The following is a 25,385-nucleotide window of genomic DNA, read 5'->3' on the forward strand; positions in this document are numbered from 1 at the left end:
TTTCTCCTGCAGGAGTCCTGTGCCTTCCTATACTTTCAGTGGGGTTGTAAGAATGCTGCTAGATCTGGGGGCTCCTTGAGGGTGAGGGTCCTGTCAGTCTTGGAATCCCTGAGTACAGAGGCAGCCACAGTCCTGAACCCCGAGCCTCATAGGCTTTGTGCTTCTCTCTGGCCTATGGGCTGGTACATTAGGAGACAGGGACCTGATATTTCCACACTGGCACTTCCCAGGGCATCTGGCCTGTTGGGAGCTGCTTCTCTGCCACCTTGGCTCTCCTTTCTCCCAGCCCGAGGCTTCTGACCACAGCAGCAGCTGGAGCCTGAACACAGCGCGGCTTCTCTCTGCTCCCGCTCCAGGCTGATGGATCTGAGCATGAGGTGGACTGCCCCTGGGATCTGCCAGGCAGTAAACAAGCCATTCATGCGTCAGTTGTTTTGCTCCAGAGCAGCCTCATCAGCTGGACAGACCATGACCAGCCCTGCCAAGTTTATCCCCATGGGTGGGCTGCGGGCTGGGAGTGGTGGATGGCCTGAAACTCAGCTCAGTCTTTTCCACGCCCTTGAAGCTGCAGAGTTTTGTTAGGAGTGGCCGTTTGTACTAGTGTGATCCTAGGTACCTGAGACACATGGGAAGGGCTGCTGCTGCTTTATGGGGTGTCTCAGGAGTGGAGACCCCAGAAAACCATGAAGAAAGAATGGAAATGGCAGTCTACTGAGAGACACCCTAGAGAAGTTTCCAGAACCATGCAGTTTTCTGGCCTCAGGGCTCAAAAAAGTTGGTCAGAATGTCCCAAACCCCATTAGCTCAAATTCTTCCTGTCCTGTTTTCACTTCCAAGATAGCCATGTTCGTCCAAGTTGTCTCCCCATGTCTACCCTGTCTATTGTTGCAGAAAATTCAAGCTGAGGGTCCTTGGGCGTCCAAGGGCAGGGAATAGGTTTAATAGACTGGGGTAGGGGATAGGATGTGGCATTAGAAGTCGATGGATTGCAGAAGCAGAAACCCAAGGATATAAACCAAGGACCAAGGTCAGGAGGCCAGGAACCCCAGGCAGAGGAAGTAGAGCCACCGCCCCCACGCCGTCTGACCTGCACTTCCGTTCTACTCTTAGTGGGTAGAAGGAGGTGACATTCTCAGTTTCCTTTTGCAGATGTGGAAGCAAATTAAGTAATCTGTAGTCTATCCCGGTTTGCAGAAGAGCTGGGCCTCAAAAAGGTTCCCAGGGCTCTTTGGGCCAGGCTTTTTGGAGGACAGGCTCGGGGAGGAGAATAAGGGCATATCCTTATGGATCATCAACTCCTCTGCTGGCAGCCCCACCCACCATACCCTGTAGAATAAGCCACATCTGACTGCAGAGGCAGTCACAGTGTGCCCGACAGCCCTCCGCAGACCCCTCTGTCACAGCTCAGCCAACCCGCGCTGAGCTCCACTGCACTTCTAAGGCATCTCACGCCACCATTTCTTCCTGCTATTCTCCCATGCCTCCTGCACCAGCTGTCCAAGGGCCCCCGTGCTTACCCTGTCGTGATGTCATCATCCTCTGTCATGGTCTTGCCCATGAGGTCACTGTCACTCATGTAGCCGGACTTGAGGTCCACCTCATCGGAGTCCAGGGACTCCACCAACTCCAGGCGAGAGATGTGGCTGAGCTTGCTAGGGCTCCTCATAGGCATCGTGTGGGAGTAGTGTGCCCGTTCCCCATGCATGTACCAGGCTGGCGGCCCCTCAGAGCGACAGCTGCCCCCAACAGAGGGTGCATCGCCAGCCTGCAGCCGGGGACTGGACTGGCCGTAGCGCCAGGAGAGAGGAGAAGAGCGGTTGGAGAGGCTGGATACACTTCGAGGGTTGGCATCGTCACTGTCGTAACAAGTCATCTCCAGGGAGCTGTGGAGAGAGCAGATGGCATAGGATTAGTCCTCAGCCCAACCAGTCTGTGCCCTGTCCCCTCACTGGGATTCCCCTCTGTAGAGGCTTCTAAGTGTATGTTCCTTGGTGACGGGTAATCTCAGACTGTCGAGGGAAAATGACCCTAAGTAGCCAAGATAGCAATCCCATACACTCCCAAGAGCCTACACTGTGAGCATGGCTAGTGTTTAATACTTTTTTGGGCCATTTTTTGCCGTCCCAAATGGCCCAAAGAAATAAATTAATCTTGCTACTTTGTTATTGGTGAGATGGGATAATGTCTTCCCTATGTAATGTTTATGGAGTTGGGAGGGCTGCAGCCATACAGATCTGAATGGGCCTGACAGGTACAAGATGCTCACCCAATCAGAAAGAGCCAGTGAGGCTTGGTGGGTTGTGAAGAGTGGAGGCTACTAATCACCAGAGCTCAGAAGACTTTGACTGTTCACTTTGCCCAGGGTGTGGCCATCACCTGTCTATCAGTGAGCAAAGGACTAGCTGACTCCCGGGTACCAGATCTACGAAAACCTAAAATTGGATGTGGAAGGTACAGGACAAACTTTTGGGAACCTGAGATATGAAGCAGGCCCCAGGAAGATTGGTTCTAGCCATAGGCCAGGGGAGGAAGTGGAGGAACAGGGAACAGACACGGCCTTCACTGTGTAGAGAAGAGGACCCAGGAAAACAGACAAGAGATACAGCAAGATCCAGGGTCCCAAGCATTCAGGCCACCAGGCCAGGCCGAGGAAGCTACAGGCAGGCTAATACCAGAAGGCCTGAGGCTAGAGAGCCTGGGGCCTTCTCTCACAGGGCCAGAGAGGAAATATGGCTGAGATCTGGCAGGATGGTTCAGGCTGTGATTTATAAGTTCACCAAGCCTAGCCATGGTGCCATTCCACGCTACTTTTGACCCTTCTCTATCACTTGGCCTGACTAAAGTCAGACAGGGTTTAATCAATGATGTATGTGGGTCACCAAAGCTGGGTCATCTGAAGCCACCCATGGCTAGACATGAGGTAAACAAAGCAGAAAGGTCTTTGATCTGTGACCAGATCCCTCTCCCAGCCACTCTCGGGACTGAGATGGGAAGCAGGCATTGATTGCTATTATTATTGTTATTATTGTTGTTGTTTTTATAAAGTTGCTCAGAAAAAAGAAAGCCCTCCAAAATGGTGTCTTTATTAAGCCTGAGAAAATATTCTTTCTATTCCTTCGCAAAATGAGAGGAAGGGTCACCAGTCCTGAAAATCAGCATGATAGGGTTCTTGCAGCTGACCTCTGGGCATTTAGTGACCTCCTGAGTACTCCCAGATGACCTACTCCTATCCTTCCCTCTGGGCCCATCCTTTGTAGTTCCCCATCAGCTTCTAGTCACCGTGGACCTCGACACCTTCTCCTGGGGGAAAAGAGAAGCCCCTGATGGCAGGGAAGCCATGGACATGGTGTAACTCAGCCCTAGTTCTCACCCTTATTCTAGCGCTTCACAAGGGAATCACAGCAGGGAACAACCCCAGGATGGCTGTGCTGAATGCAGTAGGGGCTGTCTGGCCCCAGAGGAAGGTCAGAGCCTTGTGCAGTAAGCGCTTAACAGAAACAAGCTGCCCATGAAGTGACTGTTGATGATGACGGTGGAGGAGAAGAGGGTGGATAAGCGGCAGACCATGGTGAGAGCCTGAGGTATCCAAGGGAACTGGTGTGGGCAGTTGGTGTCCACCATGGTAACAAGTGCACGAGGCAGTGGGGGTTCCTCACTCAGTTCTGTCTCTGGCCTACACCTCTTCCCCAATTTTGAGGCTCTATTTTTTAAAGCACCAAAATCCATCTTTAGGTCTCAGTGGGAAGGGTTTCTAGCTCAGAGCTGATCTCCCGACCTCCAGCTGGGGCCCAGCACCAGGTTGGTCTCCCTGGGGAGGTCAGTTTTGCTTCCTCTCCAGCCCCAGTCCCTACCCCAGACTCTCCCTGCTGAAGGAAGCATAACCTACAGAAATAGAGGAAGCAAGTTTCCAAAAAGGAACCGAGTCTAAGTTACCCTGTGAATTCCAGGGTGACAGCAACCTTGGCAGATCTACCCCTTGGGCCCTGAGGCCCTGGAGGATAAGACTATGTTCCCTCTGAAGGCTGGTGCCCCACACTGTATGAACACACAGCTGCCCCCATCAGCCCGTGGGTCCAACAGGTGCATCTTCTCTAGGTCCCCTTCCTAGCCTAGGGAATATTATCGCTCCAAGGTGCAGGGAGATATTGATTGCTAGTACTTTAAAAAGCAAAAGAGCCGTAAAAGTCAGGACCCTGGGGTTTGGACTGTGCAAGTGTGAACCAGAATTATAAACCAAAGGCCAGGAGAAGTGACCCCTCGTCCATGGTAAGTGGGAGACACAGGCTCTTGCTTGGTCCTTTCTTTTCCATGAGGGAGAGGGGAGCCAGAGGCCCCAGGGCACTTGTCACAAGTAGTCAGCACTAAGGGAAGGCTTCAGGCTTCCCTTCCTCATGGCAGCAGAGTCTTCCCTACTTCCCCGGGGCCTGGGGCACCAGGAGCCTAGAGCAGCTGCCTCTGCCCTACTTCTGCAGTGAGTCATCTGGGGTGTAACTCTCATAGAGACTCAGCAATTCTTGGCTTCTTTGGCACAAGGCTGGCGGGTGAGAGATGTTCCAGAAACTTCCTTGGCTGGGGGGTGGGGTGGGGTGGAGAAAAGGATGTTCAAGATTTTGTCTATAGGTGGCTAAACCACTGGGTGATTCAGCTGAGTGGGAGCCCCACTCTACCTGATTCCTGCTTAGGGCCTGGGGGATGGAACAGAGACTGTCCTGGGACTGCTGAAGCCACCCTGACCACTCTCCCCAGACTCCCCAATCACCTCCTTTTACGTCGTCAGGGAGAAGCTTAGATGTCTGTGAATAAGGCCTGGTTTACCTAGGTATGAGTGGGGATGCAGGAGGTAAGAGAAGGAGGAAAGCCTCAACAGGAAGACCTACGGCCAATGGATGCAGGCTCCTAAGACGAGCATTGGCAACAGTCATGGTACTCCCCTCTAGATCAAGATGCCTGATTGGAGGATATGCAAGTATGTCTTGATATTCCTCTGACAGACAATGCCCAAACTAATGAAAGTCCTTTTCCAATTAACCCTATGCCCCAGCCTTACAGTCAGGTTTTAGCACCAGGCAACAGAGCGGAACCCACCTCCAGTTCGACTGAGGAGGCTTTGGTTCCTAATACCCAGGCTTCTAGCCTCCATGTCCATGTCTCGTGATTTCCCAGCCTGGGCTGCCTGCTCACCTCCCTCCTCAGGACTTAGCTGGGCCCTCTGTCCCCCTTAGGGCTGACAGTATGATCTCATCTGAGCAGCTCAGGGAAGCCCAGAGGAACCGAATGGGAAATTCTGACTCACAGGGGCTGGGGCCAGAACACTGCTCTAGGGGAAAGGGCTGTGGGAGAGGGGCATACCCTGTAGCCGGAGGCTTGGGGGTTTCTGTAAGGGTTGGGAGACAAGAGGGATACCATGGGGCTGATTTTGTGGGTGACAGTAGGTGGATCCTGCCAGGTACTCAGCCCTCCTTCAGGAGTGATAGAAGTAGCCAGAAGACACAGACTGGCAGAGGGCTGAAGAGGACCCAGGTCCTAGCATCCCAGAAGGATGTGGTGTTTAGTAAACAATGTCACCTTGACAGATGAGGAGACTAAGGCCCAAGGAGAGACCAGGTATGACAGACCGAACACCTGGTCTTCCACCCCTACCCAGCAGTTTTCACGGTGATACAGTTAAGTGAGATCCCATGTTCATGCATAAGCAGAGACAAGACTGCATGGGGCTTCTGCTGAGGTGCTGGGCTCCCTTTCCCCCCCGCAGCGCTGACAATGTGGGGATCCAAACACCCGTGTTCACAGAGGACAAGGCCACCTAGTGTGGAGTGAGCCCGAGGCCTTGCCCTCCAGACCTAGGGAGAAGATGTCACCAAGGGCAGCTCAGTCTTTACCTGTGCGTCACCTGGGAGCCCCGGAGGCTGGACATGGTTTCTTCCAGGTTCTGTCGAAGATCCAGAACATTCTGCACTGTCCTCTTTCTCTGTGACTCTGGATCTGGCAAGGAGAAGAGAGGAGCTGGTGAATTGGAAGGCCTTCCTGAGGAACCTGGGGGCCACGGAAGGGGAACCAGACCATATCTTCCTGAAGCCAGGCCTCGGGCCGGTCACCCGCTTAAGATGACCAAGAGAGCAGGTCCTCTAAAGGCCTCCGCAAATTCCCTGGGCCTGCTGAAGCACCAAGCCTGACAAGGGCTACAGACAGGGCTACTGCCTTCCCTCCAGACCCTCAGAGGCATGACTGCCTCTGCCTCTGGCTTAGGGAGGCTCTTCTCACAGCAGAGGCAGAGGTCACAGGTGAGGTTTCCTGTGGTGGAGTAAAATGGAGCATTCCCCTAGAACCTCCTCGGTAGCTAGCACTCTGCTGCTGTGTTCTTAGGGCCCTCAGAAGAGGGGACCCACTGATGGGCAGTGTTTGCCTGCTTCCATGGTATGAATATTGCCATGTGGTTGGTTTCAGTCCATCAACATGTCCCTGGTCAGTGTTCTGAAGGCTTGGGAACATGTGGAGTTGTTCTGTGGCGGCCTAGGAGGTAGTCCTGACAAAGCCTCCTGAAGGTGAGGTGGCTGATGGGAGCTGGAGATGAGCAGCCATTTTCTGGGGCAGTTCAGATCCTATTCAAGAGCTGGAATTCTGACTGAGGAAGAAGCATGGGTGTGGCCAGAATCTGGACGGGTCAAGGACCACTTTGCTCAACTTGGTTTCTGGGCAGGATGACGTGAGCCTGGACCAATGTGAGCCTTTATCTATAAACAAAGCTCCATCCTTCCTCCCATCTAGGATGGAAATAGCATCCAAATGATGCAAGGCAAAGAACCTTCCTCTCCCTTCTACTGACCTAGCCAACTAATCTTTATGAAATACCCACTTGGGGATAGGTGTGGTGGTACGCAACTTTGATCCCAGCACTCAGGAGGCAGAGGCTGGTGGATCTCTTTGAATTTGAGGCTAGCCTGGTCTCCATAGAAATTCCTAGGCCAGCTAAGGCTACATAGTGGAGCCCTATATCAGAAAAGAAAGACAACAAAAAACCCCAAACAGACCCAAAAATGAGTAAGAATAAAACAGCAAAGACACCCACAGAACTTGGTGCCAGGCACTGGGAGGACACCGTAACGAAGGTCCTGCTTGTTGCTTTATATTTTCCGTTGGGATCTAAAGTCACTGTCGCCAAACAGAGCCCAGCTTCCCCAGTCTTCCTCAAGAGGCAGCCTTCGGCAATCAGCCACAGAAAGACGACAGTGGGACAAGCCCTCTCCTCCCTCCCTCAACCCCTGCAGCCTTCTGGGCAAGTCAGCCTTACTCCCACTCCCAGCCCCAGTCTCTCTCCACCCACAGACTCAGCAGGAGAGCAAGCTCCTTTTGGCTGCCAAAGAGAACATTTCCTAATCCCATAAGAGGTTTTTATTTTTTTTTTATTTTTTATTTCTTAAGACTGAGCTCAGTGTCTGTCTGTCACTGCATGGCTGGCCAAGAGAAGCTGGGTGGGGTGGCAGAGCCATTGGTGTACGGCTCTCCCCAGAGCCTCTCCTAAGACCAGCTCCAAACCTGGGCCCAGCCATCCCTCTGTTCCCCTCCCTTGGGGTCTTGCCCCATCCCTAACTTCTCATGGCCGGTCCCATGTACACAGCACTCCATGGTGGTGCCAAGGAACAAGGACAAATGGCAGGCCTCCATGCCAACGCTCTGCGCTCCGTCCACAGCCCTGGCATCATCTCTCTGGCTGCCAATGTCTGTTTATCCTGGCAAGTGTCACCTGTGAGCTGCTCCGTGTCTCTAACTAATGGCTTGGCATGAGACACGGGGTCAGAAAGTGTACACCTATATATTTTAGCGTTTAATTCTCAAGTGCCTATGTGGGAACCTAGAACATGGTGCCAAGGTCCGGGCTTCCCAAGGGGTGATGCTTTCTATGGGGTGTGATGGAAATGATCCAATGTGCACACATCTCCAAAGTGTGTTTCTAAAGAGGGAAGTGACTGAGAATCACTCAGAGACTCCTGGGCGTGCCAGGCCTTTGGACACATCATCCAGTGGAATCTTTACAACATTTCTGCGAGATCCAGACTATTGTTCCATTTTACAGATGAGAACACTGACACTCGGAGAGATCAGATAGATTAACTGAGGTCACACAGCGAGCATGTAACACAGCGTAGGGCTAGAGTCTGAAAGAAACTCACCTCTTTGGACATAGGACAGCACATCCTTGTGTCAGAAGTGTCGTGCATAGCGACTGTATACAGTAGTGTTTAAACATATCCCAAGAGTTGATGACTGCAACCACCATTTTTAAAAAGTGTGTGTATGTATGTGTGTGTAGCAGTTAGATACTGTGGCATTAAAAAATATCACCCTCTCTTTAAGGAAAAATGTTTAAGTCATACAGTCAGCCATCTTCATTCCTAATTCTCTAGGCCTCGGGGCACAGCAGGGCACGATGGGAACTAGAACCCAAAATCTTGGTAGTCACAGAGAACCATATATCAACTCTTGATATATCAGTCACGGTGCCGTCTGTCTCCTCGGAGACCTCCACCCCAACCCCTACATTTTCCCACATCAACAGAGTAGAGCAGGGTAAGGGACCCCCCCCCCCCCATCCAGGGCTGGACAATTCTCAAAAGCCAGACATCAAGGTCCTCGAAATGGCTCAGCCCAGTCCTGTGTGCCACTGAGAAGGTAGGAAGTAAGTCACGGTGCAGAAGTGCAACCAGCTGGAGACAGTTGTGCCAGAATTACCTTCAGCCCCCAGAGTGGGCTTAGGGGAGGCAAGGAGGCCAGGATACAGCTTGATTTAAAGGAGAGGACCAGATCTGTTCAGCGTCAGGACTGGGTCAGTCCTGAAGAGGCTACACCCTGGAGTTCCTTGGTGTCTCAGCAGTGCCTCCTGGTGGCCAACTAGGGTATGCCACCTTATATTTCCACAGCTCGTGCGCTTTCTCTCTCTCTCTCTCTCTCTCTCTCTCTCTCTCTCTCTCTCTCTCTGTGTGTGTATAAGGGTCTCGCTGTTCAGACATATAAATATAAGAGGTTACAGATACTTTACCTAGTTGTTGTGGGTGTGGAGTGTGTGAGTGTGTATGTAGTGTGTGAGAGTGGGTGTGCAGTGTGTGAGTGTGTATGGAGTGTGTGTGTTCGGGTGTGGGGGGGTAATATTCACACCTCTGACCCCCAAGGCATTTTTCAGTGTTTCAGCTTAAAAATACATTAAGTTGTATTTGCAAAAGAACTCAGTCCACCTCTGCCCCACCCCCCAGCATTCCAGATCTGTACCCTGCCCTAGCCCAGCACCCGGCCCTCAACTAAGCCTTGCTTCATTTTCACCGTGTCCGATGAAAGTGAGAGTCTGGGAAGGGTGGCAGGTTTTGCGGTTCTAGTCGCTCTGTGATGACGTTAGTATAAGCTGAAAGTGCTATACTTTATTCTCCTGGTTAAGTCCCGATGTCTTGGGGGCTGCCTCTCTGTATCTTGGTCAACAAACCTTTTGGTCTCAGCATGGGCGGACCTGGAGGCAAAACAGAGCTGAGGTATGTCTCCCCGCTACTGCTGCTCGGGATGTTCCCAACCTATGTGGCATCTCTGCATGGTACAGCTAAGTTTTTGCAGAACAGGTATAGCTTCAGGGATAAAGAGTGCGTGTGCGCACATGTGTGTGTGTGTGCGTGCATGTCTGTGTGCATGTGTGTGTGTGTGTGCGTGCGTGTCTGTGTGCATGTGTGTGTGTGTGTGTGCGTGCGTGTCTGTGTGCATGTGTGTGTGCCTACAGAGAGCATCCTGCCCATGGAGTTTTTCTGAGGATCGACAATCAAATACACCTGACGCACAGGTACATGCACACAGAAATGCCAGTAGTACCAGTGACGTGTGTGTCACACGTGGGGTACAATGCTGGACATATGACTCCACGGTATTTAGTTTGATTCATCATATCTGTTTGGATTCCAAACCCCTATTCTTTCTATTACAATATGTGCCTCAGATTAGACACATCTCACCATGGTGTGCCGGTTCTGCAAACACACACATGCCTCCCGTTGTGTGACAGGAAGGTGACTAAGAGACTCTCGAGGAAGAGAGAGAATTTGTGCACGAGAAGGGAAGGCCCAGGGGACAGGGGGGAGGGTGATGTGAGTAGATTTCTTTTTGGCATCAGACACAGGGACAGGCCTCCCAAAGATGACAAGACTGAGTGGCTCCTGACCTAAGACCCGACACTGAGGAGAAGCTGACTCAATTCGGTGTCAAGAACGTAATTCTTAGGCCTGTCACTGTGGAGCATGACTTTAACTAGCGCAGAGAGGCAGAAGCAGGTGGATCTCTGTGAGTTCTAGAACAACCTGGTATACATAGTGAGTTTTGGGATAGCCAGGGCTATGTAGAGAGACCCTGTCTCAGAAAGAGGGGAGGGCGCTTCATCTGGTCAGGCTGCAGCGCCTGGCACACAGCAAACTTCCTGGAAATGCAGCTCAGAGCCTGCAGAAGGTAGAGGTGAGCGGGCAGAGGGCTGGAGCTCCCCACTCTCTGCCATTGACAGATGGCTGGGACCAAGCTCTGGCTTGGTGAGACCCACACACCTGGATCTAGGGGCAAATGATAAAAAGCCTTGCTTCTGCAACATCAAGCTGACTAGCTGCCTCTCTCAGGGCTACTCTCGCCTAGGGGAGATAACAGGGACTTGCTCAGGCAAGAAGGCTAAGGACAGCAAGCCTCCAGCTCAGAGTGTAAATTCCAACAGAGTCAGGCAAGTTCCGAGAGGAAGAGGCTCAGGGGGAGCCGTCACCCAGGACTCAGATTTTCCCACATTCTGTGAGGTTTTAATTATTAGCCAGCAATTAAGTAAACTGCAATGACTGATTGGCAAAGCCTTAATTACTTCCAATGTTTCAGAACCCACACGAGCCTTTGAGCCCAGAGCAGGGCAACTGAAAACTGGGTCTACACCTCACCCCCAGACTGGCTTTTGCTGTGAGTGACTGGGGGAGGCACAAGCCCCCCAGGATGGGCAGACTGAGTTGAGAGGGGCCTTGAAAACACTTGCCACCCTCTCACATTGAGGATGGAAACCACCTCTCCTGTAACTCCACAGAGGGGACTCGGGGCTGCCATGACTCCTGGCCTTGGCTCTTTTTCCACTGTCCAGTATTGTGGGCTGGGATGGAGGCTGAGAGTTATCTGCAGAAGGTAAATCACAGCCAGAATTAACCACAGGGGACAGCCTGGGCCTAGATCCATGCAGAAATCCAGGCCAGCCGAAACGACCTGGAAACAGGAAGGACTGAGCCTCCCCACGTCTATTTCTTTCTCTCACACGCCTCCTCTGAACACACTTCAGAGGGAGAAAATTCCCCAGCCTTATTTGATCCCCGCACAGGGTGCAGATCTTGAAATTCTGGGAATTTGTCACAGTTTTGGCTTCTAGAAAGAGTCCAGCCCTAGCCAGTGGGCCGCTTCCTCCCAGGACTCACTGCAACAATGGAAAAAGACACTGGGGAGTTTCACGCGTGACTGCCAGGACTCGCTGAGCAGCGCTTTGTGTTTGAGTGGGTCAAATGTCTCTGGGAATCTCATTCTCTTCACCCCTTGCCTCCACCCCAGGAGATAAGTCTACCAGCTCCAGCAGGAGCAGGAGGCCACCCCAGTGCAATCCCCATCTAAGGGCACATTCCAGGGTACCCCAGAGGCTCAAGTTAAACTAAGCAGTTCTGTGGGGTCCACTCCATTCATCTTGTACTGGATTCATGCCCACCCCTGCAGAGGCTGAGTCCTACACCGTGGCAGGGAGAGTGTTAAAAGCTGACACGTGACCCAGTGCACAGCTCTCCTCTACCCTAGGGTACAGCACAGCAGCTCCTCTGAAGGGCAGCTTGGTCCCCTCCCTACACCCCTTTGCAAATCATCTGCTGACCCCAGAGGTCCTAGGAGGATGATAGGTGGGCGGGCCCACAGGCCAGAGCCACCCCACTGTCAAGGAGCACGCAGGCGGGGGACTATTTATTCACCCACTAATCCTATCATTCCACTCATCCCCCCACTTAAGTCACAATATTGTCAGAGGCAGCTGTCACCGAACCCTGCAGTGCAGCAAATGCTATGCTTGTATCTGCGCAGCGCTCCTGCCCCCAAAAAGGAACTCCCGGGGAGTCTCTCTTTACCCCCAGAGAAGCCACTCAGGCAGGGAGTGGGCCGGCTGGAGTCCTCCAGCTGGCTGCTGCATGCGGCACCAGAAAGCCAAGCCTAAGAAAACAACGCATTGTCCATATGGGGGTGTTATACAAAAACCAGGAACTACATACAAATCTGGGGCTAACCAGAGAAGTGTGCATAGGCACTAAGGCCTGGAATTGCCAGGCAGGAATCTCTCCAGTTCATGGGACAGTTTTGATTTTCATTGAGGGAAAAATCCCAAAGGGACATACCAACCAGCTGTAGAACGTGGGTAGATGACTTCTCTTTGGACCTTGGTTTCCCAAGTCAGTCTTGAAGTAAGGGAGCTGAGTAGAGGCCACTTAGGTTCTGGCAGTCTAGCCCCACGCTCTAACAGAGGTGGAGGACCCATTCCTCGCAGATGGGCTGTCTGATCTTTGTGCCTGGCTGAGCTCTGTAAGAACTCCCACTTTCAAGCATAGATGTCAGAGTGTCGCCCCCGGTTTCTGGTTCAGTGTGCTGGAAGTGGCATCCAGGAATCTACTGCACTGCCCGATCCTAATCAGGTGATGTGATGGAGGGTCCTATTTTGGGAAATCCTTGCATTTGGTTGCACACTTCGAAAACAGGTTACTCCTCAAAAGAATGGAGCTCGACATCCCCACACAAGGTGATGGGGAAATACCTCTGGTACAAGTTGGCTCCCTGTTTTCTGCTATATCTTTAGGCTTCTGGTAAGACAGCCACCCAAACCGTACTACTCGGTATTGCAGCCACGGAATGGCAATCTCATTCATCTCTGGGGCTTGTTACAGAGAAGAACCACGCGGGGGCGCTAGAGTTCCTCAGCCGCCTGCGGTCTTGCTAATGCCGCAATGCTGCAAGACAGGCAGCTGTCTGACTCTCAGGCTTGGGAGAAGTTGCCCAAAGGCCTCTTTTCCTTTGTGTTTTGCTTAGGATTGCTTCCTTGCAGACTCTGCACTCCTGGGACAGACATGCTTCTCTGTATTGCCAGACCCCAGCCCTAGGTTAGCACACAGCCTCGTGTTTGTAGCATCAACTTTACTGAGCCATCTACCCAGGCAGTGCCTGCCCTGCTCCCAGAGACAGTTTAAGAACAGGGCCTGGTTCACAGGGATTATTCAAACCAGTCTGAGGTAGAAGTAGGCTCTGGAGACCCACGGGCTCTTGGCAAGCTCATATTCAGACCAAAGTTTGAGAGAGAATCCAGCGTGCTTTTCAACCCTAGCCCCTTGGGTAAGTGGGTGGGGCTCAAGTCTATGCTCCAGAGGTCTCTTCTGCTCTTTTGCAATGTGCTCGAGGCAGGTGACTTTTCAGGGGATGTGAGGAGACAGGCTCCTTCCATCAAGTCTTATCAAGGTCCTTTGGGAAGAAAAGAGATCTCTGCAGTGAGCTAAAGGCAGAAAGGGACCTCCACATGATTGGCTGCAATGAAGTGCAGCTCAGCTTCAACACAGCCTTGTGTACAAATGCAGCCTTTGGCAGAGACCTTGGGGAGTAAGCTTACAGGCCCCGGGGACAGCTACTTCTCAATGACTAGCACTTATATCCCCTTGGGGAAGGCCTTGCTAGGTCAAGGACAGTCAGTACTGTGGGCCAAGGGACCAGAAGGGGCCAGAAGGGACCAGAAGAGGGCTCTGGCTTCAGGCCTATTTGGGATGAGTGCTAGTTATAATGTCCTTTTTCTTTTCTTTGTTTGTTTGTTTGTTGTTTTTTATTTGTTTTTGAAACAGGGTTTCTCTGTGTAGCCCTGGCTGTCCTGGAACTCACCCTGTAGACTGAGCTGGCTTCCAACTCAGAGATCTATCTGCCTGTCTCTGCCTCTTGAGTGCTGGGATTACAGGTATACACAGCATGCCGGGCTAGGTCTATCTTTTTCTATTACACTTCTAGAGAAATACCTCTTGCCCCTTTTCCTTTGGACATCAGGTTACAGGATAAGAGAGAATTCTAAAGACTTGATGCTGGGCTGGGCTTGTGGGCCGGTCTCCGGCAGACGATGAGCTGCTCATCTCAGTCACACAAGCAGGTTGCTCGCTGCTCAGGGCAAACCCAGACTCTCCTGTCCAGTGAACCTCAAGATTTATTGGAAATGTTTCCTATTTTAACAATGCCCAGAGCCTTCGTGTGACACGCTGCTCAGATAATGTTGATGATGTCTCTTCTGCAGCTGTGGCTGGGAACCGGGCATGGTTGTTATAGCAACAGTTTACACAGCAGAGAGAACCATCTGCAGGCAAGACAGTGGGGAGAAGAGGAGAAGGGCTGGGCTCAGGTGTGGATGGCACTGGGAGAGACCTGGGGGGATTTCTGGGCATGGTACTAGTAATACTAGGTGTTGGCTAACCCTTCTACCTCTTGAAGCAGGTACTATTCTAGACACTTGTGTGTATGAGCCCTGTTCAGTTGCAAGACAAACCCGGGCTGGTCCATTTATTACCCCAACTTTTTTTTTTTTTCGAGATAGAGTTTCTCAATGTAGCCCTGGTTGTGTGAAAACTAGCTCTGTAGACCAGGCTGGCCTCAAAGTCACAAATAACCACTTGCTTCTGCCTCCTGCGTGCTAGGACTAAAGGTGTGCTCTACCACTGCCTGGGTATTACCCCAGTTTTATAGCTGAGAAAACTGGAGTTCCAGGCAGCCAACCTTGCTAACCAGGATGACACAGCAGCACATAGCAAAGCCAGAAATAGAAGGCAGATGTTCTAGCCTCGTCTAATACTGGAGTCACTAGACAGGGATGGCAAAACATACAGACGAGGGATAATCACACGCTATAAAATTTTAAAATATAGAATTCCGTGGCTTTCAGCACATTTGTACATCACCATTCATGTAAGTTCAAAATATTTTCATTGCCCCCAGTAGCCCCCCCCCGACACATAAGCACTCCTTGCTCTGATCCCTGGCAGTGACCAGTCTGCTTTGTGACTCTGCAGACACACCTATTGAGGACATTTCGTCAAACAGAATCACACACTGTCACCTTTGTGGCTTCTGTCACTTTGCGCTGCCTTTTCCAAATTGCTCCACTTCGTAGCTTGGATCAGCCATTCGTTCCTTTCCACGGCTGAATAACATTCTCCCGTATGGACAACACTTGCCTACCTGTCCGTCATTTGAGAGGCATTTGCCCCATCTCCACTTCCTGCCCTGAATGAATATCGCTGCCATGGAAACACATGGACATCAGCTTTTATTTCCCTGAGTATATGCCTGGGACCGAATGTTGGGTCATATGGTAACATGTGTTGAACATTTTGGGGAATGGTTACACTGCCATCCAAAGTGTTTGCACTATGTCCCATTCCTATCCGCGGCCTGTGAGAGTTCTGGCTTCCGCCCAGCCTCAGCCACACACGCTATTGTCTGTCACACTGGGGCCAGCCAGTGTACCAGGCTATCTCACCATAGATCTGATATGTGTCTTTCTAATTATTTAAGAATGCTGAACACCGTTTGTATTTGAATTAATTAAAATTTAATCCCCCTCAGTTGAATTAGCCACATTTCAAGCACTCAACCGTGACCTTGCCACCTTGCTACTTAAGCACTGCAGCCCGGCTACAAAGTACTCCTAAAGTGGTAGGCACTGTGAGGCAAGCCAGAGTCTACTCGAGAGGGTCAGTGTAATGTTACCAGCTATTTCTCCAGAAGTCTGGCACACTCCCTAACCTGGGATTGCCTTCAATCCTCAAGCCTCGGCCTCCTAATTATGGGATTGCCCTGCTTGTTGCTCCACCCAGCTTTCACACGCAATCCAGTCCATTTTACAAGTGGACAAATCGACAGGTTCCCAGGGTCCTGACATTGGGAACCAAAGTGGGTCAATCAGAAACTTGCCAAGACCATGCCTGGACGACTGGACCTGGTGACAGACGGGAGCATAAGGTAAGAGCTGGCAGTGCTCATGGTTGCCTCTCGCGCAGCTCCACCCCCCCCCCCAAGTACAGTCTCACCCCAAGGCAGGGTCTCCCTTAGACCTGCTCCTCCCAGAACCTGTCAGTGACAATGATTCAGTCAAGCTGATGCAGCTTGTGACCGCAGACCAGGCCTGACAATGGAGAATGCAGAATTGCTTTTAAAGATTCTGAGGGAGAAAGCTGGGGAGCAAGGTTTGGACCATGCAGGGCTACCCCAGAAAAAGGGGTCTCCGCAGCTAAGGAAGCTAGGCACGCCTCCAGCTCGCTGAACCCAGTGCCGCCCACACAGCATCTGACATGTATGATGGCAGCCTGGACACTGACTGACTTTAGTGGTGGGCTGCCGCCCAGGGGCTTGAGTTTCTGGGAACGCCTTCTCTGTCACTGATCCTCCACTGCCATCCACCAGGGAGGGACCTTTGGGTTCAGCCATCTGCCACTATCTCCAGGGTGACCCCCATTGTCTTAGACAAAGGCTTGGGAGCCACCACCTACCCCCTCCCAGCCGGAGTAGCGAGCTGTTAGCTTTAAGGAAGATTCTCAATTGCAAAGGGAAAGAATCGTACGTTGAGGCAGAATAAGACCTGCCAGAGCGACAGGATTTCCGGAGACAGGCAGGGATGAAAAGAGACTATTTCCTGAGTGTGTTCTGTGTGCTGCACTTGGCCCTAAACGTGGACAGACATTCTGCCCTTGGAAGACAGCACTCCCGAGGGGGTGAAAGTAACTATCCCCATCCCCAATCATAGGTGTCTGGTTCCGGGAGGCCAGTTAGCTTTCTAAGGTCACATAGTTCATGTAAATGGCGTAGTAGGGATCTGAAGCCCAGCCTGTCTTTCTTGAAGTCCTTCCTTCTTCCTGGATAAATTACCCACGCCAACAAAGACAACCTGGATAGACACCGGGAGGTCCTTCCTGACTGGCGTGTCATACTCCTCACAGGTCGCAGGATGAGGCCTGTCCACCACTCTGGGATGAATGAGATAAAACACTGCCAGGAGACAGGGTAGCCATGGGCCACTGGCCAGACCAAGAATTCTCTACCTCCACGATGCAGGGCCGCCAGCCAGTCTTGTAGGCCTCACTGGCAGCCACTACTCCTGTCCAACACTTACTTCCTCGAGGGAGTCCTTTCTCCCCAACTGGGCTTTGTCCCAGCTCTGAAACCTGCAAAGCTTCTGGCCTTGGAAGAGGCTTCCTAGAACGCCTGGCAGGCAGGCTGTAAGGTTGGCCTGCTTGCCAAGCCGAGGCCGGTCCCTGCCTGCACACTTTGTCTGATTCCCCGCAGCAGCCTGGGAACCTGGGTTGGCAGAAGCAGAGCGGCAACAGTGTCTCCACTGGCTTCTCCTTCACAGGGAATATCTTGGAGGGGGACTGGGGCTCTCCTGCCCCCACTAGCTAGCCTCTGTGCAGATGAACCTGGGTGGGGGATCCTATAGTTGGGGGGAAAGAATCTTCAGCCTGAGCACCAGGATGGAAAAAGAAGCCCATGAGCAAGCTGTTTAGTCTCTCCGGGCCTCAGTTTCTACTGGGAAAAAGCATCAATCCCATTCCTACTCTGTTGAGAGTGGGGGAGGGGAGCACAGTGGCGAGAGGGCTAAGAGGGCTTGTCAACTGGCATTTGCAGAACCATAGGGCAGGCAGGGAGTTGCTGCCTGCCTCCGAGGGCAGATGGGGCCACATGGGCAACCTCATCAGAGCAGGGCCTGGGGAAGACCAGGAAGAGGCCATGAGGGAATACCCAGGCCTTCTCCCAGCCCTCCAGAGCCTGCCTTTAGCTCAGCAGCCACGCTCCTACTCCAGGGGCTAAGCCTTAAGATGGGTTGCCATTTAAATAGAGGCAAATTCCCAGGAAATTAGACTCTTCCTTGTCCTGTCCCAGTCTGCAAAGTTGTATCTGGGTTATAGGACGATACACCTGATATGGAATGCTGTTGAATTATCTCAGGTCGAGAAATATCAGGCTAACTTTGACCTATTAGATTTTTCTTTATTATAAGGGGCAAACTCACAAAACAGGAACGAAAAGTCCAAGCTCAGCTATGTAGCGCAGGAACCACAGAGTGAGAGGGAAACCTGGGCCGGGTACCCAAAAAGGCCCCTAACTTGGTTCCACCTCTTAAAGTTCATTGGCTGACAAAGATTCCCCATCAGAGTGCCCTTTCCTCATCCCCCACCTTTGCCTGGCCGTCCAGATATGTCCGGGATTGCGGAAGAGTCCAGCTTGGGTATATACCGCTGCAGTCCTCCCAGAAGGCATAAATAGGCGGAGGAAGGTCACACTCTGTGGGCACACTGCCACCGGGACTAGCCAGGCACCCACGCAGGCAGAGCACAGTGACAATCCTACCCTCAGGGCCCTGGAGAGTTAGAACCAGGAGAGCCTGTCTATAGCACGGGCACCGGGAGACATTGCCCTAGAGGGACAGATAGAAGCCACCAGATGTCATTCGCTGCTTATCTTCACCCCTTGAACTCATCCAGGTTGTGGAAAGAGGCCTGTGCATGGCGAGCTGCCCTGGAGATTAGGTTAGAGCTGAGAGAAAGCAATGCTTTCTAGGTAATCAGGAGGAGAATAGAAGGGTGCATGTATGTGGTGTGTACGTGTGCGTGTGTGTGTGTGCGCGCGTGTGTGCATGTCTCTCTCCCTGTGTAGGACCCAGGAAATAATAGCAGCATTGACAGATTCTATGTCACCTGTCCCTCTACTCTTAGAGGCTACTAAGACCTACTAAATGCCTACTGTGCGTCAAGTATTTCACATCCTTTAGGCCTTAAAGCTCCCAACAATAAGCCTGTACAGCCGGTTCTGGAGAGCCATCCTGCCACGAAGACACCGAGAAACAGTTTGCATTTGATTTCAGCTGTGAGGTTCAGGGCTGGGATTTGAACCCAATTTCACCAACTCCAATTTCAATGTACACCGTACAGTCAGCCTGACGACTGTACCTCATCCGTCTCCTGTATTAATGAGTAAGAAACAAAGCAGAGCCCAGCACCTGGGCTATTTACAGCTCTCCTGGCTCACTGCTAATCATTGCTGAGAGCACACATCTCTTCTCAGGGACACGCTGCAGACTGGGCCATACCAGCTTCCAAACCCACTCCCTCCCACTTCTGCCTCTGCAGCCAGGGCAGTTAGTCCCGGCCATATTCTCTCTATAAATGATTCTCGGCCCATCTCTGGTCAGAAGCCCCAGCAGCTGGTGACCTGTGAACCCCCTCCCCAGGGTCATCTATCTTTAATGAGCAGGTTCAGGAGGGACATGGGGAATCAGCTGTCTGGGCCCGGTTGAATTTCCCTCCTCCAGAGAGCAAGGGATGCCCCTGTCCCTGAGGGTCTGCTAGCCTTTGTGCTTAGCTACTTCCTCTGCACTCCAGCATGGGCAGTCACAGTGCCGACTGGGGGAGCTGCTCCTCTCTTCCAGGTCCTTGTGCTCCATACCCTCGCTCTGCCCCGTATACCAGGCACCAGTAAGTGGTTGCCATGGGAACAGCAGGCTAAGGTTTCACTCCCGGGGACCACTAAACCTAGTCTGTGCGTGTGTGTCCTCCCTCAAGAGAAAGACAAACTGGGGGGCACACTTGGGAGTGAGCTATTCATGCCAAAGCACCAAGCCCAGGCTGGAGGCTGGGGGATGACTTGGGTGGTTTCAGACACTTTCTTTCCCCTAGACCTCAGCTACTATCTACGGAGTCTCAGAACAAGGCCCACCCATTGAACTTGAGGCCTTTGCAACCTGAGACTTCAGCATCCCAGATGATACGTGGGCCTTGATCTAGAGTCCAAGGCCTCTGCTATAATTTGTTGGCCCAGTACCCCACACCCATATATTCTGTCCCTCTGCCATTCAGCCAGGCCCACACTGCCTCCTCTCATTTCATTACTGCCTGTCCGTCCTTCCCACTGCTTTATTTGGAGTCTTCCCTGCTTCAGCGAATACTTGGTTCAGGTCACGTCTCTCCCCAGGGCCTTCCCGGGCCCACATGGGACATTACTTCTTCAGGCTCCAGAATGTTCTATTACCAAGTCGTTGAGAAAGGAGGACATGTTGCACCAGACATGGTGGTGTATGCCATTAGTCCCAGCACTTGGGAGGCAGAGGCAGGCAGATCTCTGTGAATTCGAGACCAGCCTGGTCTAAGAGTGAGTTCCAGGAAGCCAGAGCTACACAGTGAAACCCTGTCTCAAAACACAAACAAGAGAGCATACCGCCCCTGCAGTGACAGTTCCTAGCCCCCACTGCTTTCTTCCTGTGACACTACCCTCCTAACAGCCTGCACAGTGCCAACAGCTCTGGCCATCAGGCGGCAGGTGCCCAGGGATTGCAGTTCGAATGGCAGGCCCCTGGCGAATGCAGACTGCCCTTCCTCATGGTCCCTGTAATGACTCTACCACAGCCTGTGTATCCTCCCTGACCATACCTCTTTACATGGCTGCCTGCCTGGAGGGCAGAGGCCATACGCCATCCGTCTTTGAATACCCACACCTGACATGGTACTTAGGCCATAGTCAGTCTTAAGTGCAGACCTGCTATGTAAACCATCTAAGACCCTTTCTTCCCATCCCGACTTAGGACGGAAAGACAGAGGAATTAAGGGGGCACCGGAAGGGAAAGAAACCCCTCGCCTTGGGTCTGCTTGAAGCATCTTGCCAGTTGACCAGCAAGAACTCCAAAACAATAAACAAAACCTGCCGTGAAGATTGCCTACCTGGAGAAAATACACCTTTTGTACAGAGGTATTCCAAAGAGCAGTGAGCAGAGGGTAAGACCTGACCTTGCACGACCTTCAACTCAGGCCTTTCTCCTCCTCCAGCTGCAAGCCCGCATGCTTCACAAACAAGAACTCTGAAGTGCTTTCACAGTAGAGAGCAAAACGCATCCTTCTCCCCCCGTGCAACCCTCATGACCTGTGATTTTGCCTTACCAGCTGAAATTCTATCCAATACACCTCAGAACCCACCCTTTGGTCTATTTGCCAAAAGAAACTCAAAGTTCCTTAAATCCCTTGGAAAAACTCACTTCTCCCAAACCGTATGTGAGGTGAGTGTTAAGACGCTGGACACAACTTCATGTGGAGAAACTCACACCCACGCCTGGTGTGTACTCGCCAACATTTAATACAAACTCAGCGTCCGTGCCTGAATCCACGCTAAATCTCTTCAGAAACTCTAAGTCCACTTTCCACCAACTCCTCCTGAAATCCTTTTCTTCTGAGCAGCAAGCGTCTGCTGAGTGGAAGCCTCGGAAGAGAACTCTTCAGGCTGGATTGGTTGCAGCACGGAGCTGTGTCTCTAATCCCTACTCCAACGGATACTCCCACCTTCCACCTCCCAGCCGGGCACCTACAGCCTCCTCTGTCCTGCACTGCCACCATTCCGTTCCACCCCATCTCTCCAGCTCGCTTCCTTCGTGCACGCTGTCCCAGGCCAACTGCCTGACCTCTGATCTCAGCCCTTGCTCTTTGCCTTTCCAACACCAGCAATCTCACTCTGTCAGCTAATTTAACTGTGACAGGTTTTGTTCCCCGCAGATGGAAATCACCTTACCCTTCATTCTCTTTGTGCAGGGGCCCAGCCCAGCCTCTGCCTGTGGTCCTTCCTGCAGGTAGATTCAGTGGCCCTATCCCATGTTCCCAGTGAACACCTGACTTGTGTAGTCACATACCACACACACATACACACACATGCACACACACCACAGTACACACAGCACACACACGCATACACAGTAGACAGATACACAGTACACAGTACACAGAACACCACATACAGTACACACACACACACACACACACACACACACACACACACACAAGCCTTTGTCTTCCTGTCTAACATCCCAGCCTCTACGCCCTCTCATCAGGTACAAATCAGTGGGAAATGCCTCCCCAGGCACCATAAATGCTTTTAATGGAGACCAGGAACTCACTTTAAAGATTTTCCTCCATTTTCTAGGCCATTACAAATTCCTGTTACCTGGGAGTCATGGCAATTGTCCCCAGGCAGGCAGACACATATATTTTACTGGACATACAACTCTTAAACACACACAGAAAAAAAACCTACAATAAAACTCACTACCCAGACTTTTAAACTGAGCTATCTGTCACTCACCCTAATTCCCAGCTTTCAATGGGCCTTTCCCTTAAAGAGCTTCTACAGGGCCTCACCCCTCCAGCTGTCAGGCAGCGCTCTGGCTCCTGCCACATCCACCATTTCCCACAACTCGGTGCTCAGCACGTGGTAACGTAGTCTCTCCAGCCTGCGCCTCCACGTCCACAGTACAAGCCACTCTGCAGTGAGATCTTCGGTGAGACAACATAGGCTCATCAAACAAATGAATGAATGTGGCTGGGTGGTGACGGTGCACGCCTTTAATCCCAGCACTTGGGGTACAGAGGTAGGTGGATCTCTGGGAGTTCAAGGTCAGCCTGGTCTACAGAGGGAGTTCCAGAACAACCAGGGATACACAGAGAAACTCTGTCTCAAAACAAACAAAACAACTAACGAAACAAAACCCCCCAAATGGATGACCGTATGAATGTCTGTATAAATGAATGAATGAATGCATGCATGAATGAGACTACTGGAGAAGCAGCGATTCCAGCAAAAGATCAACTCCACATCCAAGAAGGAATGGGGTAGGGATGAGGGAGAGGATATACAGTCCTGGAAAAGCCACAGCACATAAATTGTGATCAATGACCAAGAAAGACTAAGTTTCCTGTCTGAGCCTGCTTTAAGCAGAACATTCCCCACGGCTGACATGGCCCCTTGGTCCACAGCTGGGGAAGCTATGTGTCTGCCCCACAGCAGGTGCTGGGTAAGAACTTCACGCCAGGCTGTTCTGAGAACTCCAAGGCCACATCCAGACTCACTGGGGCAGGGTGTTGTGACCAATTAATGGGAGACTGGGAAAGTCATTCCCTTCCTTATTTACCGCCCACCAACCTGGCAGGAAAGGAGTTTCCACAGCTCTGTTCCTCATCCACGGATCAGGAATTGCGTGGCTTGTCTGCATTCCCTGGAGACATCCACACCGATACATCTGTACCTTCGTCCGTGCTACGCTTTCAACCTGGCAGGTCTTGCTTCCTCCCTTCTGCACACTTAACCTTCCCTCCCTTGCCCACCTACCTGTCAGGGAACAACTCTCGGGGCACCATCACTGCGCCAGCCTCTAGGGACAACAAATGAGCAAACCAAACAAAGGCTGTTTTCTCGCACTTCTCCCTGGGAGCCTTCTCTTATCCGCCCACCTAGAACTGATCACTCTCCTGGCCATGGAGTCAATCATTTAGTTGTGACTCTACAGTGGATCTCAACAGAGAACAGAAATATACTTCCAGAGACACTTTCGACTGGATGTGTTACTGGCATCAAGATGTGGTGGCCGTGGATGCCACCAATCATCTTCCAACGTACGGGGCAACACCTCAACAAAGGATTATTTGGCCCCAGCATCAGTAATGCTGAGGTTGACTCTGTGACCACACTGGCTCCCTCCTACTTCCAGTCTGCAGAATTCGAGTCCCTTGAAGGAAGGATCCATGGGCCAAGTCTAGAAACTCTGAAATTAATACAATGTTATATTATACCTGTGTATGATGTTTGTTTTCTGGGAAGATGAACCTGAGAACAGGCTAGTTGAGAGTTACTAAGCTGGAGGCAATTGCTAGGTCTTGGGCAGCCCAATTATGAAGCCTTACAGTAAACAGTAATACAGACACTTAGCAGGCAAAACCCACAGCCCAGATGCTCTGAGATCCTTAGCTGAGCATCCACCAACACTCCCATGAGCGCTCACACCTCTCTCAGAACGTGGGCAAACCGAGCACCACAGACAAAGTGCCTTTCTTGGAGTCTCCTCATTGCCTTCTCACCAGCAGCTTCCTGCAGAAAGGAAGCCAAAGGGATTCCAAGAGATGGGCAGGGTTCTTGGTAGGTATGTCGGGATTATCTGCCTCTGCGAGCTCGTTAGTCCCTAGTGATCTTAGCTCTTGCCCTCCATTCCCCACATGACTCCCTGGATAAACTGAGGTCTTCAGCCCAGGGTTATAAGTGTGTCGAGAGGCAGAAACCTAACCTCACCCAGAGGTCCCACCTCTGCTGCTCCCCTTACCAGCCTCCTTCTTAATGGAGATAGAATTTATCAATGCGAGAGGCAATTTCATTCTATCACGTCAGGGACAGGGAAAAGAGATAAAAGGGCATTTGACTCCCTGCTGTCAGCCAGGGATGCTAATGAATCTTTTGCTTCCGAAGACGATTATCGGACGGAATAATTCATCGCTAGAGATTAATTGGACTAATTATGTTGGCTCTCAGAATCCCCTGTATAATTATTTTGTATTGGGCCAATGTCAGTGATAACCGTGCAATGTGGAGTCTCTTCCCCTATGGGAACATCGCACAGACCAGGATGCCTGGGTTTGGACAGTGGGCAGGTGTAAGCGACACAGACGGCTGTGTTTCAGCTCTGATCGAGTCACGCAATGCCCGTGTTTCGTGTGGTCCCTTTATTCGGGGAACTATGATCATCTGTTAAGCCCCAGATCATCTACAGTCCTTCATTCGGCACATTCGGCAGGACCTCCCAGTCCCTTTGAAATGGCCGGCTCCAGGGACACCTAATGTGCTTTGTCTCCTTAACACTGGCCTTCTCTACCCAGCTCCTTACCCCACCAAGGAGCTGAGAATCCAAGGCCTAGCAATAAGGCAAGCCTTGCTCTGTCCTGTTTACCCCCCACTCCTCCAATACCTCCTTATTTAAGTGAGCAATCCACCGCCAAGCTCTATGCACACAAAGCTTGGACAGCTCACAGCCCAAGAGCTACTCAGAGCAGTCATGGCTGCCTGCCACTCCATGTTCCGTGGCAATCAGAGACAACATGGCCAGGTGAACTGGGAATGTTTGGGAGCATGCTACAGGAGACAAGGAGGGGTACATGAGAACCCCTGGCGTCCCATCTGCCCATGTGTGAGGGTGCGGTTTGGAGACATGGACTTTTCATCTACGAAGGAAGCTGAGCTTCAAGAGAGGACAAACTGATCATCTTGGAAGCTCCAACCAAGATCCAGGGCCGTGCAGACTAGTGTAACTTTAGAATCGATGGAGATAAGCCGATCCCCGGCTGCACAATGACTGTGCAAGCTTAGGCAAGGATCTTTATGTTCAAAAGTCTCATTTTCTTTCATGGTAAATGAAGTAATTCCATTGACTTTTCAGGAAGATTCAATTAGCTAGCACATGTTAAGTGCTAGTCCAGGGCCTACTATCTGGTAGGGACTCAGAGGCTTGCATC

At 51.6% G+C, this 25,385-nt stretch overlaps 1 protein-coding gene across 7 annotated transcripts in view; it reads right to left on the reverse strand.

The window, feature by feature from the left end:
* Nav1 (neuron navigator 1) overlaps positions 1 to 25,385 on the reverse strand; it is a 253,222-nt gene that overhangs the window by 99,061 nt on the left and 128,776 nt on the right. For all 7 annotated transcript variants that reach the window (XM_075988067.1, XM_075988064.1, XM_075988062.1 and 4 more), the window contains exons 5-6: positions 5,880 to 5,982; positions 1,518 to 1,883 (exon numbers count right to left, since the gene is read on the reverse strand). In XM_075988067.1, coding sequence (XP_075844182.1) covers positions 1,518 to 1,883; positions 5,880 to 5,982 — 469 coding nt within the window. The remainder of the gene's footprint in view (positions 1 to 1,517; positions 1,884 to 5,879; positions 5,983 to 25,385) is intronic.

The sequence above is a fragment of the Microtus pennsylvanicus genome, chromosome 10 (genome assembly GCF_037038515.1).
Source record: "Microtus pennsylvanicus isolate mMicPen1 chromosome 10, mMicPen1.hap1, whole genome shotgun sequence".
Classification (NCBI taxonomy): Eukaryota; Metazoa; Chordata; class Mammalia; order Rodentia; family Cricetidae; genus Microtus; species Microtus pennsylvanicus.